General features: G+C 35.2%; 1 protein-coding gene across 5 annotated transcripts; it reads left to right on the top strand.

Annotated features, from left to right (window-relative positions):
• Positions 1-1,483: 1,483 nt before the first annotated feature.
• Positions 1,484-12,195, top strand: LOC110904570 (pentatricopeptide repeat-containing protein At1g74900, mitochondrial). 5 transcript variants are annotated; one of them, XM_022150411.2, is made up of 5 exons: positions 1,484-1,594; positions 6,766-8,629; positions 11,133-11,248; positions 11,440-11,495; positions 11,914-12,195. In XM_022150411.2, the coding sequence occupies exon 2, from the start codon at positions 6,918-6,920 to the stop codon at positions 8,397-8,399; it is 1,482 nt and encodes a 493-aa protein (XP_022006103.1). In that variant the 5' UTR covers positions 1,484-1,594; positions 6,766-6,917; the 3' UTR covers positions 8,400-8,629; positions 11,133-11,248; positions 11,440-11,495; positions 11,914-12,195. The 5 variants fall into 5 exon arrangements, 4 of the variants coding, with proteins under 4 accessions (XP_022006103.1, XP_022006105.1, XP_022006104.1 ...); XM_022150413.2 differs by having other exon boundaries at positions 11,911-12,183; XM_022150412.2 differs by having other exon boundaries at positions 1,519-1,594; positions 6,727-8,629; positions 11,914-12,183.
• The last annotated feature ends 656 nt before the right edge of the window (positions 12,196-12,851 follow it).

Genomic DNA, 12,851 nt, shown 5'->3' on the forward strand with positions numbered 1-12,851 from the left:
CTGTATGGGCACGCAATTACTTTGGGGGCAAATTTTTGTTTGGTTAAAAATACCATATCGCAACAGCAAAGCATCATGTAACGAGATACTTAAGACGATAACCAACTCAAATGGGTCGAAACAAAGGAAAAAAAGTGAGTTTTTTCCCAAAAGGGTGTTGGTGGAAAACTTATTTACCAAAATAGGTGATTTGAAAAATAATTACCAAAATGGGGGTTTTTCTATATTTCTTTATTTTTTAACTAATATGTTATAATTGTTCTATTTTTATTTAATCAACATATCACATTTATATTCTTTTCTTCTTTCTAACTCATTATATAGATTTTTTTAACTAACTTATTAATTATTATATATATATTTTTTCTTTTTTTATAATGAAACCCATGTTAAAACAAACTGAGAGCTCTCATCTACTGTTTTAATTTAATTTTTTTGAGATTAATTTTTCATTTACTATTGTTCGTGTAGTTGATTACCAATTCAAATGAAAACCCATAATATAGTATTTCCTAAAGTTACATAAATTTATTAACAATGGGTTGATGTAAACATGAACACATGCCTCGTTTACAAAAAAGAAAACCATGTTTGTGTTTGATTGTTTGTTCGATTAACATTAAATAAATGAAAATGAACTTGCTACTTTAGTGATTGTTTACATCTCTAAAATTAGAATAATTTAGCTCACATAAATGTAAAAGGAAATAAAAGAAAAAATGTTATGAAAAAAGAATTATATTTTGGTTGGTTAAAAAGTAAATACAATATAAAGAGTAATTGTTTGGAGAAAATAGATTAAAAACATATTAGGTTAATTGAAAAAAAAAGAAAAAAATATAATAGATTAGTTAATATTAAAGAAATAAGAAATAACACTCATTTTAATATTTTTTTTTTTAAAAATCACCCATTTTGGTAAATATTTTTTCCACCCTCACCAATTTGGGAAAAAAGTCATTGCAAAACATCTATTTTGGTAATTATTTTTCATTTCACCCATTTTGGTAAATAATTTTTCTACCTACACTCTTTTGGGAAAAAACTCGAAAAAAGTAGTGGGGGCGATCTTCCTAACAACTATGTGGTAGCTTTGGAAGGCACGAAACGACAAGAAGTTTAATGGCAATAGTGCGTCAATCGCAAAGATAGTGCTCGACGTTAAAAAGAACTCGTTCATTTGGATAAGGCGTAGATCAAAATATAGTTGTTTGAATTGGGAGAATATATCATAAGCATTGGCGAAGCTTGACCCCCCGTTTTTTTCCGAAATCGGGGGTGGGGGAACGTATATATCAAAAAAATTCTATACGAAGTTACTGTTCATAACACTACGCATCAAAAAGTTCAGGTGGGGCGGACGCCATCGAAAAGTAAGCTACGCCCCGGAGCATAAGTGATCCATTTGGTGAGTTGTTAGTAATATCTCTTTGAGGGACTGGAATGAGATCTAAAAGAACAATAGAGGGTGAGAATGTAATAAAACAATAACCGAAGGATAAGAATTATAAATAGATATTATCAGCATATTTGTTCCGCCTTCTTGTGTCGACGAAGCTGCAATCGCTCTCTGTTCTCCTCTACGAACATGGCTGTAAGTATCGATCCTTCATGCTTTTAGTTTCACTAGTGTTTAACTTTTAGTTTATGATGACAGTATGTATGCTTTCAGTCGATTTTAGGAATACGATTTGTGTTTATACCGTTCAATTAGGGTTGACTAATTAGAATGAAGCTTTGAAGGCTAATCTAAGAATGTAAGTTAGTGTGTGTTTGATTAGACATGGATTTATGTTTAACTGGTGGCGATTTATGGTTTTGTGAATTGACTCCTTTGGCTTTGTTAGCAACAGAGATTGAGATTAATAGGAAGAAAAACTAAGACATGGATCTTTTAAGTTTGTTAAAACAATGCATCAGGTACTTTTGGTGCTTCCATGATATAGTAGTGTCCAAAGTTGTTAATAGCGATGATGGCGGGCGCTGTAGCGAATAGCATAGCGTAGCGCTGGATAATCGCTATAAGATGTTTAGCGCTCAATAGCGTGAAATAGCGACAATAAGGTTTTTTTTCCTTTTTAAAATAGATTATTAAAAACCGAATTTTTAGGCATTTTAATCAACCAAACAGCTGTAATCTTCACTAATTATGCTAGTCCAGGCCAAATTTCAATTTTGTACCAATTACGTCTCTGATGTTCTTGAAACATGCTAATTCCGTCCCAAAAACTATGGTTGAATCGAATAATTGGACAAACCACATGGATGAAAATGGGAGTTAACTCATGTTTTTTTTGGACGGAACTAACATGTTTCAAGAATGTCAGTGATGGAAATGGTACAAATATGAAATTTGGCCTGAATTGGCATAATTGAACAAACGAAAAGGACGAAAATGGCAATTAACTCCTTGGTTTAGAAAAGCACGAGGGCGCTCCGAAGCGTTTTGGTTCCAAAAGCTTTAAGCGAAGCTTCAAGCGCGAAGCGAGAGCTTCACGTACACGAAGCGCTCAAAATAAAAAAAATAAAAAAAAAAAATAAAAAAAATATTTGTACACATCAATATGACATATTCTACTTGTTAATCAATAATAAACACAAAAACATGATTAAAAAACATACTTAACACATAAAAAACATAGTTAAAACATAAATTAAAGTCGATTATTGGAGAAAGTATGAAGAATTGATGGAGAAGAGGGAGGGAGCGGCTGAAGATGTTTACTAACGTTCTTTTTTAGGGTAAAGAAGTCGCGGGCCTCAGTTAAACCCTATTAGAGACTATTGGGCCTAAATAAAATACCCAAATCTTACCTGATTGGGCTGAAGCGTCGCTTCAAACCAATGACGCTTCGGGCTTAAAGCGCGCTTCAAAACGCTTCACGTGATTTGTCGCCTCAGAGCAAAAAAAGCGAAAGCGAGAACCCTAGCGCTTCATCGCCTCACGCTTTAAGCTCGCTTAAAGCTCGCTTTTTTAAACTAAGATTAACTCATTTGAAAAAGACCACACAAACCGTGTACCTGCAGCTACCATTGACTGATTCCAATCTGTACCTGCCTCTATGATTATGAAAGATCTTTAAGGCGTCAACAGCTGCATCTGACTTCACTGGAAGTTCATAAACAGAAACACAAAGATTTGTAAATGGATTTTTCTTTAGTTCAGGAAGTTGGGTCGCAGGGACAGATTTGGGCATTGGTTTGATAGGTGTATTGGCGATGTTTCTACTTTCTATAAGTGAAGCAAGGTGCTTCATGCATGATGACTTCTTCAGATTTGATGCTTCTTATAACATGCATTTCAAGTTCCCCAATCTTCATTTCCACCAGGTCTATAAGACCATTCACTCTAGCAAAAGCATTTGTGTCTAAATTCACCACCCGGTAACAAAAACAATGAGACCACTTGATGGCGCCTTCATACTCGCACCACGAGACCCCTTTTCTTTTTATTGCAATCAAGCCATGAAAGTTCAATACTTTTATCTGTGTAACAACAGCTCCTTATAATCACAGTGAGAAACATTGGTTTTGCTTTCCATGTGTGCCCTATGTACCCTCTTGTCTTCCTTTTTGAACAACCATCCATAAACATAATGGAAAACAACCGTTTAGATTTCCATTTGTACCACGTATACCCCCGTGCCTTCCTTTTACAAACGATATATTTCCTTAAGAACACCTCAATCTATGTTGTCAAAGGCGCAAGGCGCACTTAAGGCGCATAGGCCTCGCCCGGAGCCTAGGCGCAAGGCGCTTAAAAAGCAAGGGCTTTTTTAAGCGAGGCGCATAGTATAAATATATTATTTTTAGAGGTTTTAGATATGTTCTATACTTGTTTAGGGTTAGTTTAATAATAAGTAATAACAATTATTACATTAATATTGTGTTTACAAATGTAAAAAAAATTCTAATTTGTATATATAATTCATATAAGAAAAAGGAAAGATGTTTAAAAAAACTAAAATATAAAATCTGTACATAAAAAATATAAAATATAAAATATAAAATCATTACATCAAAATTTAAAAGGTAGTAATACTAAATTATATCAATACAATAGTTTTAAACAAGGAAGGAATCGTGTATTCAAATTATCAATAGTAAAAAGAAAGGAAAGCCCAAAAAGTCAAATATAACAAAAATAAAAAAAGGAAGCTCAATAATAAATAAATAAACCGTTTAATAAAACCCTGATGTGTGAATAAAGCCCAGATTCTCGCCTGACCAACCACCAGGCGCTATAGCCACGCCTCGCTGCGCCTGAGCGCCTAGGCGCGCGCCCGACGCGCTTTTGACAACATAGAGTTGAGTATAACCAAATCGACTCGTTGTCTGATTTGAGACGACCGAAACGAGTCCATATACAACCCATGGATCACGATTGAGTGAATCTTCTTATATAGACCACATAGATAAAAATCATTATATAGACATCAAAAGCAGTTCAGTTCACAGTCAACAATCAAATGCATTTTGAGCAACATACCATTTATTTGTACTGAAAAAAAGAGCTAATTTTATCATTTGCATATTACAAAATTCAAGTAGAATCATATATATCTATATTAGAAGCAGCATCCCCAAAAAAATGTTACAAAAAAACAGTTCCTAGTGTTTGAAAAAAAAACCAAGTGTTTTTTCTTTCCAGACTTCCATCAATGCAAGAATGTTTACAAGCTGCACGCTCTGACCAGATCTGACTCAAAAAGGCGAAACAAATTACATATGATAATCACAATAAATATAAGCAAGGAAACTCTATATGCATGGGTGCATTACAAAAAAAAGACTTGAACAAAACTACCTAAAAAATAAAGACTGCACCGCACTTTTGTACGGATTTTGAATAAATAGTGTTGCTACTACAAGTTGAAGCACTTTTGATGAGCAAACACGAGTGAATAGAACCAACGTCAAGTATTATCTCTTCTACTATTCACATATGTCGGGCCAACGGAATATTAAAAGCGTCAAACAAATAGAGGATCGCGGCTCTTGTTCACAAAGGTTTTCAATCAAACTTACATCACTACTTAATTGGTCTGGAAACTTAAAAGCAAAAACCAACTTTATGATCCAACAAACTTTGTTCCAGTATAATGGTTTCAGATACGTAAAGTAGAAAACAGAGGCGATTGCATGCCATCATGTTTGAAGAAATGAAAAAAATATGTAGTTAAAATGATAAATTATAAACTGTAAACCAGTGACATGCTAAACTGTTATCAGATGAATAACATTTAAAGGCATTAGGCAAGAGATATAATTAATTCAGGGGCAGATAGGATCAGAGTAGTGCGATGGTGTGCCATGTGTCACACACTCACACCCCAGTTTTTCCGAGGTTTGGTTTGGCTCATTGATATCAAATCAAAACTTAAGCAGCGAAATTAAAACATATGATTTAGAATTAAACCAAAAAAGACATCTGGATTGGTTTTCAACCTCCAAAATACAGTACCAAGTGACTGTAAGTCTGTAATCGCTTAAACCTGTATCATACAACTTTCTGTAATTTGACTACAACTTTCTCTCTCAAACCTTTCTAAAAGTAGAAAAAATAAAACATTAACAACTAACGAAGATCGAAGAACAAAAGAAGAAAGTACTGGATAATGAATATGAACACTGTATCTATCACGAAAGTACTGAAGAACCGAGATAACAGCTCCGGTTTCATCAGGAAAATTAAAAGAACATAACAATATAAATTAGTCAAAGATATCATATAAATTGACAAAAAAACAAAAAAAAGTAACTTATTACTTGATAAAAGAATAACACTAATATATATATGTTTTGTAAAAATAAAATAACTTTAAATCAACTTTGAATTAAATATGTTTTATAAAAATAAAAAAAATCTACAACTTTTCAACAAAAAAAAAAACAATCAAACAACAAACCAACAATCCTTTTTTTTCACCAAAACCCTACTTTTTGCCTCAAAAAAAAAAAAAAAAAAAACTGCCAGACCAAAACGCCCCGCTTTGGCCAAAGCGGGGCGCTTCGGTACGAGGTCGCTGGGCCGGACATGAAGTGACATGCACAACCTTTGTCTGTTGACGTTAATCCAAAGCGCCCCGTTTGGGTGTGTGAATAGACCAAGTGTGTGTGTGAATAGATCCATCCTTCTCAAATTATATCAAACCCTCCTCCAACAAAACCTACGGCATCTACCTTCACCCTGACGCCGACGACCACCTACGCAACGCCGGCGACCACTTTTACGATCCTTACATCAGTGTTTTGATATTAGGGTTTGTCAAATCTGTGTGATTTTGGATGACTTCTGCCATTGAAACAAACAAGGTTTTCTTTCTTCTCTGTAGACTATTTTCCAGTTTATTTTGTTTGATTGGACAAATCAATTGTTGTAACTCAGATTATGGCCTCCTTGTGTTTTTTGCTTTTAGAGTAATGTTTTTTTTCAGCAATGTTAGTCAAAGTATCTGATCTGATCATCCTTGTTTGGGTGAAATGTTTCTCGTGTGCTCTGATTACCTTGCTAAAATGTGGTAAAGTAGTAGAGGAGATTTTGATGTTACAAATAGAAAGTATTTGAGAAATGAGAATGATAGTATCAACTTAATGCGTGGGAGTTTTGTATGTCAATGACAGTATCAACTTGTTTGTTTGCACTCGCCCCTTAGTCATAAATCTGAATTAGAAAGTATCTTTTAATTATTGTGTCTTGAAAAATTGAAAATTTTAAATTCACAGAGCTGACTATGGAATTGGGAAATTCTTATAAATCTGCAGAGCAACAAACAAGAATTCTATGCCTATCCTTGTTCTAATTGGTGGTGAAAGAAGGCATTGAAGAAGATTGGCAGGCAAGGGCAACCACATAAAACTGTTACTTGTTGACAGATTGTTCTTTGCAATTTCTAAAATGCTCTGATTGGGACGAAATGTTGTCACCTCTCCACAAGCTTCACATCAGGAATCCTACCTTTCTTGTATGTTCTGTGAAATTGTCATTCTACTACAACCTCACCACCATCACGCCTCCTGCAGATGATGATGATGCCTCCAGCCTTTCTAACCTCATCCTAAAGTTAGACCCACAAGCTCTAACCCATAATTTAGAATTCAACTCAGTCACCTGGACGCCGGACCTAGTGAACAAGATCTTAAAACACCTATGGAACCATGGCCCCAAAGCCATCCAATTCTTTAACCTTCTTGAACGCCACCCCACATACACCCACTCCGCTGCCTCATTTGACCATGCCATTGACATTGCTGCCCGATTGCGCAACTACAAGACCGTATGGGCACTTGTTGCCCGAATGCGGAAACGAAGGGTTGGTCCAAACCCTAAAACATTCGCCATTATAACCGAACGGTATGTATCTGCTGGAAAACCCGACAAAGCCGTTAGAGTTTTCTTGTCGATGCAGGAGTATGGCTGTCAACAAGATCTGAATAGCTTTAACACGTTTCTTGATGTTTTATGCAAGTCTAGACGAGTTGAAATGGCGTATAACTTGTTTAAGGTTTTAAAGAGAAGATTTAGAGCTGACACGATCAGTTATAACATAATTGCAAATGGTTTTTGTTTGTTAAAGCGAACACCTAGGGCTTTGGAGGTGTTGAGGGAGATGGTGGAGAGTGGTTTAGAGCCAACTCTCAAGACGTATAATGTGATTCTTAATGGGTATTTCAAAGCGGGTCAGGTTAAAGAAGCTTGGCAGTTTTTCTTGGAGATGAAAAGGCGAAGAAGATGTGAGATGGATGTTGTTACCTACACAACTGTGGTTCATGGGTTTGGGGTTGCAGGTGAGATTCAAAAGGCGCGCCAAGTGTTTGATGAAATGATTGGGTTAGGGATACTTCCTTCTGTTGCCACTTACAATGCATATATTCAAGTTCTATGCAAAAAAGACAATGTGGAGAATGCTATTTTGGTGTTTGAGGAGATGTTGAAGAAGGGTTATACTCCTAATGCAACAACATACAATGTAGTGATCAGAGGGTTGTGTCATGTTGGAAAGATGGATAGGGCAATGGAGTATTTGGATAAGATGAAAGATGATGAGTGCGGTCCGAATGTTCAAACTTACAATGTGATCATTAGGTATTATTGCGATGAAGGTGAAATCGAGAAGAGTTTGAAGGTTTTTAAGAGAATGGGTAATGGTGAATGTTTGCCCAATTTGGATACATACAATGTTTTAATAAGTGCAATGTTTGGGAGGAAGAGATCTGGCGATCTAATGGTGGCAGGGAAACTGCTGATAGAAATGGTGGATAGAGGGTTTATCCCTCGTAAGTTCACCTTCAATCGAGTCTTGAATGGCCTTTTGCTTACTGGAAATCAAGATTTTGCCAAAGAGATACTTACAGCACAGAGCAGATGTGGTCGTCTTCCTCGTCAGCTCAGATTATGATACAAGTTTATTTTGCCAAAGTTTCTGGAACATGTGTCTTGTTGTGATGTCGGTTGAAAAATGTTGTTGGATATTGGATAGGCATTCTATATGAGAGCTTTTGCCAGCTTGAGGGCTTCATATTACTTCATCGGTCCCATATTATAAGCGGTGTTGGAAATATTTCAGGTAGTGACTACTGCTAGCGGGTGCTTTGCGGCTTCTTGCTGCATCTCGGTCAAGGAAATCAGGTACCATATCATTTTTATATCTTATTATATAAACAATGTCGCTCAACTTGTTCAGATATGTTCCTTTTTTGTTAGCAATCGAACCTCACATGGTCACACCCTCGTTTTTCCGAGGTTTGGTGTGGCTCAATAATATCAAATCTTAAGCAGCGGAATTAAAACACGGGGCTTAAGTAAACCTGAAAAAACGTCTAGGTTGGTTTTCAACCTCCAAATTACAGTAGCGAGTGTTCATAATACTACTGCAGTCAATATTATTGTGCTTTGAGTTAATATATTCAGTAGCAATAGGAACCTCTAAGTTTTCAACAGTTTCTTTAGGTTTCTATTTATGCCATGATACGTATCATCCTTGTATGTACATACATACGTTTGAATCTTGTTGCTCGAACGGGGAATGGTGTCGTTATTCATATTCATTGACAAAATGTTAAGAGTAATTTGGTCATTTTAATGAAATTGGGATATTGCGTATGTACAATCTTGGTTTCAAAAAAGTGTGTAGCGATTCGAAATAAGTCAAAATCGGTCAAAAATCGGCTGAAATCGGTTGAAATCGGACTAGTTGGTCAAAAAAACAAGTCAAAATTGAATCATATTAGGTCAAAATCGGACCAAATCTGTCAAAAGAAAATGAGTTCTTACGTCAATTCGAACCTTAATCGGACCTGCATCTGTATCCATCGTTCAAAATCGAACCCCACTGAACCTTGGTTTAAAAAAGCGTGAAGCGCTCCGAAGCGTTTTGGTTCCAAAAGCTTTAAGCGAAGCTTTAAGCGTGAGGCGAGAGCTTCACGTATACGAAGCGCTCAAAATAAAAAAAATAAAAAAAATATTGTATATATCAATATGACCTATTCTACTTGTTAATCAATAATAAACACAAAAACATGATTAAAAAGCACACTTAACACATAAAAAACATGGTTACAACATAAATTAAAGTCGAAACACACTTAAAACATAAACATAAAAATAGTCTTTTCCGATGAGAAGGACTTTTCCGAGGCAGCAGTAGTGTTGTTTGATCCTGAGGCCAATATGATTTCTAAACAGAAATCAAGTTGACAGCAGCAGCAGCAGCAGCGTGAAGAAGAAGAAGCAGCAGCCAGCGTGATTTTTTTTAGGGTTTAGACTTAATAGAATCTGTTTTTAAAAGCAGGTCGCAGGTGGGCTTTTTTCTTGGGTATATATTCTTTAAATTAGGCCCATGTTGGTGGGCTTTTTAATTATACAACAAACATTATAAAACCAGCCCAGAATGGCGCCTCAGCCGCCTAACGCCTCGAAATACTAGCGCTTTAAGCCCGCTTCATAGCGCCTCATGTACTTTAGCGCTTTATGTGAAAAAAAGCGTTTTTATGGGCGCCTCGGGCGCCTCACGCCTTAAGCGCGCCTTAAGCTCGCTTTTTTAAACCAAGCACTGAACAAATAATTGTTTAGATGAAGCGAATTTGGGGATTAGGGTTTGTGTTTTGTTTCTCTACTGATAAGAACGATGAAGAATGGGGAAAAGAGCGGCGTATGAAACGTGGGTAAGAGTTTAGGTTTTATTATGTTTGGGTTTTTAACATTTAACACGCCTCTATCTTTAATTAATTTACATCTGGTTCCCAAAGTTGTATATTTATATATAAAATTTATAAAATTAACTCTATATTTATATAAATTTGTAAAATTATACATAAAAAGTTCATTCCGATTAATCCCTATTAATCTCGATTAATCCCTAGGCGATACCTCACCGCCCGACTAGCGACTAGCGCCTTCTACAACATTGATTTTAATATCAAGAGCTGACGTGCAATGCGCGAAGCGCGGCGTTCATTATTTAAAAAAATACTAGAGAATTATTTGTGGATAATGTTTTAGTCTGTTTACGTTTAAACATTAAAATATAAGATATTCTCATCATCTCTAGTCAGATTTGTTTTATCGATTGTCTAATTTGTTCAAATACTTAAAACCTGTTGCTCAATTATGGTCAGATTTGTTCAATCAATTGTCTAATTTGTTCAAATACTCAAAACCCGTTGCTCAATTATGGTCAGATTTGTTCAATCAGATTTGAAAATATCAGATCCAATGCAATCATGGTTCAGTGTGTTCATATATTATGCGCTCCTGATGCACACATTTACTACAAAGTGTACTATCAAACTCAGTTATGAGTAGGTATTGTGGGTTAGGAAAATTGCGAGATTTATATGTTTTGTCATGTGAACTGTGGTTGTTAAAAAATTTCATCACATTCACTTTCACCTTTTGCATATAAGTTTTTAGATAAAAGAGAAGTTTATAGAAGATAAAACTAATAAATCCGTTTCTGTTCATATCGAATTTGTTTTGAAGTTTTAATTTTGATTCTTAGGCAAGTTGCTGATGATTTACTCTAGTCTTTAGTTGAAGATTAATAATTTGTCATAGTAGTGTTTATGTTTAAGCTTGAGATTTGTCTTGTTGCTATTTCAATTTTGGGAACTAAATTGTTTAATCATTGCAGACGGTACCAGTTAACCCGAAACCTTTCTTGAACAATTTGACTGGGAAGGCTGTGATTGTGAAACTCAAGTGGGGAATGGAGTACAAAGGTTATCTTGTCTCTGTATGAACTTGCAGGTAGATGATATTTAGTATGTGTTTTGTTTGATGGTTTTGAGATAGGGATATGGGTATGAAAGTGATGGTTACTGTTTGTTTTATATCATTTGCGTATTCATATACAGCCTGGTCTCCTATTTTTTAAGTTTGTAATTCTGGAAAGGGTATAATCCGTGCTTCTAATGCTAGTTTTTTGTCTTGTTTTTTAGTTGTCTAACTCTGAGGAGTACATTGATGGTCAGTTTACTGGAGAGATTCTGATCAGGTATGTTAAAATATAAAAGCATAATCCTTTTTCTTAGTATAAGTATGGAGTTGTATTCAAATATTTTTCCCCAATGTCATTGTCATTTTTGAATTGTTTTGAGCTGATAGTAGTTGGGGGTAATCTTTTACTCTTATGGTAGTAGAGCATGTTCTGAAGATTTATTTATTTGCTCAAGAAATACATACCGATTATCATCGAATGTCTAGAGAGTGGATTTGTTAGGATATTGTGTATTTACTTACATGTGTCTTGTACACTCCATGCATGGGTTGCAACATATTTTGTACGGGGTCAAACGTGTTTGTTTCAAAATATATATTTTTTACAGATAATATGTTAATACATGCATACAAAATGTTAACAATAATTATATATCCTGGCTAAAGACTGATGCTTGTGTGTTGATATGCAGCAGATGTAACAATGTTCTCTATTTACGAGGTGTACCAGAGGATGCAGATCGTGATTAGCACTCGTGCATTCAGATCTATCTGTTTTACATTCAACGTCTTATGTCTTTGTATTTAGATGTTAAGATCTAAGATGACACTTAATTTAGAAAGCCTGAACTTATGATTGATGCAAGTTTAATTGGGTGAATGTGCATTTTTTCTGGACTTCTATTAGTATGTATGAATGTATCAGACAATGTTGAATGTTAGTTAGTTTCTTCTTTTTTCCCTCATGATTAAAAACTTAAAATTTTGTTGTGTTGGTTGATAGAGATCACAATAGGCTCACATTGAAGCTTACATTTGTAAGAAAAAAACTGTTTTCTCAAAACAAATTATTAGATAACTGGGGGGGTTTAAACTTTTTTTAGAGTGGTTTGATTTTTGGTTTCTTTGTTTCTGAGTGATACGCCCCACTTGCGGCATGCACATATAATGTATATATGTGTGGGCCCACCAGGGGGAAGTGAAAGTGCACTAATTTTACTGTTATTTTACTAATTTCGTGAAAAATAACGTTAAAAAGCGAGGGATGGTTAATCATGCATTATGTGGTGGAGTTGATAGCCGAAAGACAAGACTTGATGCAAAACTACTATCGAGCCGGAGGTCTGCCTTTATATTCCTACGGGATAGAGGTAAGACTGTCTACATTTTACTCTTTTTAGACTCTACCTTAGCTTTGCTATTGGTGGGATTTACTGAGTATGATGTTATGATGTTGATGATTGTTTATGAGTGATATTTGCATACCCCTAAAAGTTCAAGAACCGACATTCCAAAAAGATGCAAAAGTTTTAATATTCTCATTGGTTTTTTTTAATCTTCTGTAGTGTTGTAGTAACTCAAAATCTGGTTTAATTAGGACTGCTAAGCTGATATTCTCATTGTTCTAGTCCTG

This window comes from Helianthus annuus, chromosome 14 (genome assembly GCF_002127325.2).
Source record: "Helianthus annuus cultivar XRQ/B chromosome 14, HanXRQr2.0-SUNRISE, whole genome shotgun sequence".
Classification (NCBI taxonomy): Eukaryota; Viridiplantae; Streptophyta; class Magnoliopsida; order Asterales; family Asteraceae; genus Helianthus; species Helianthus annuus.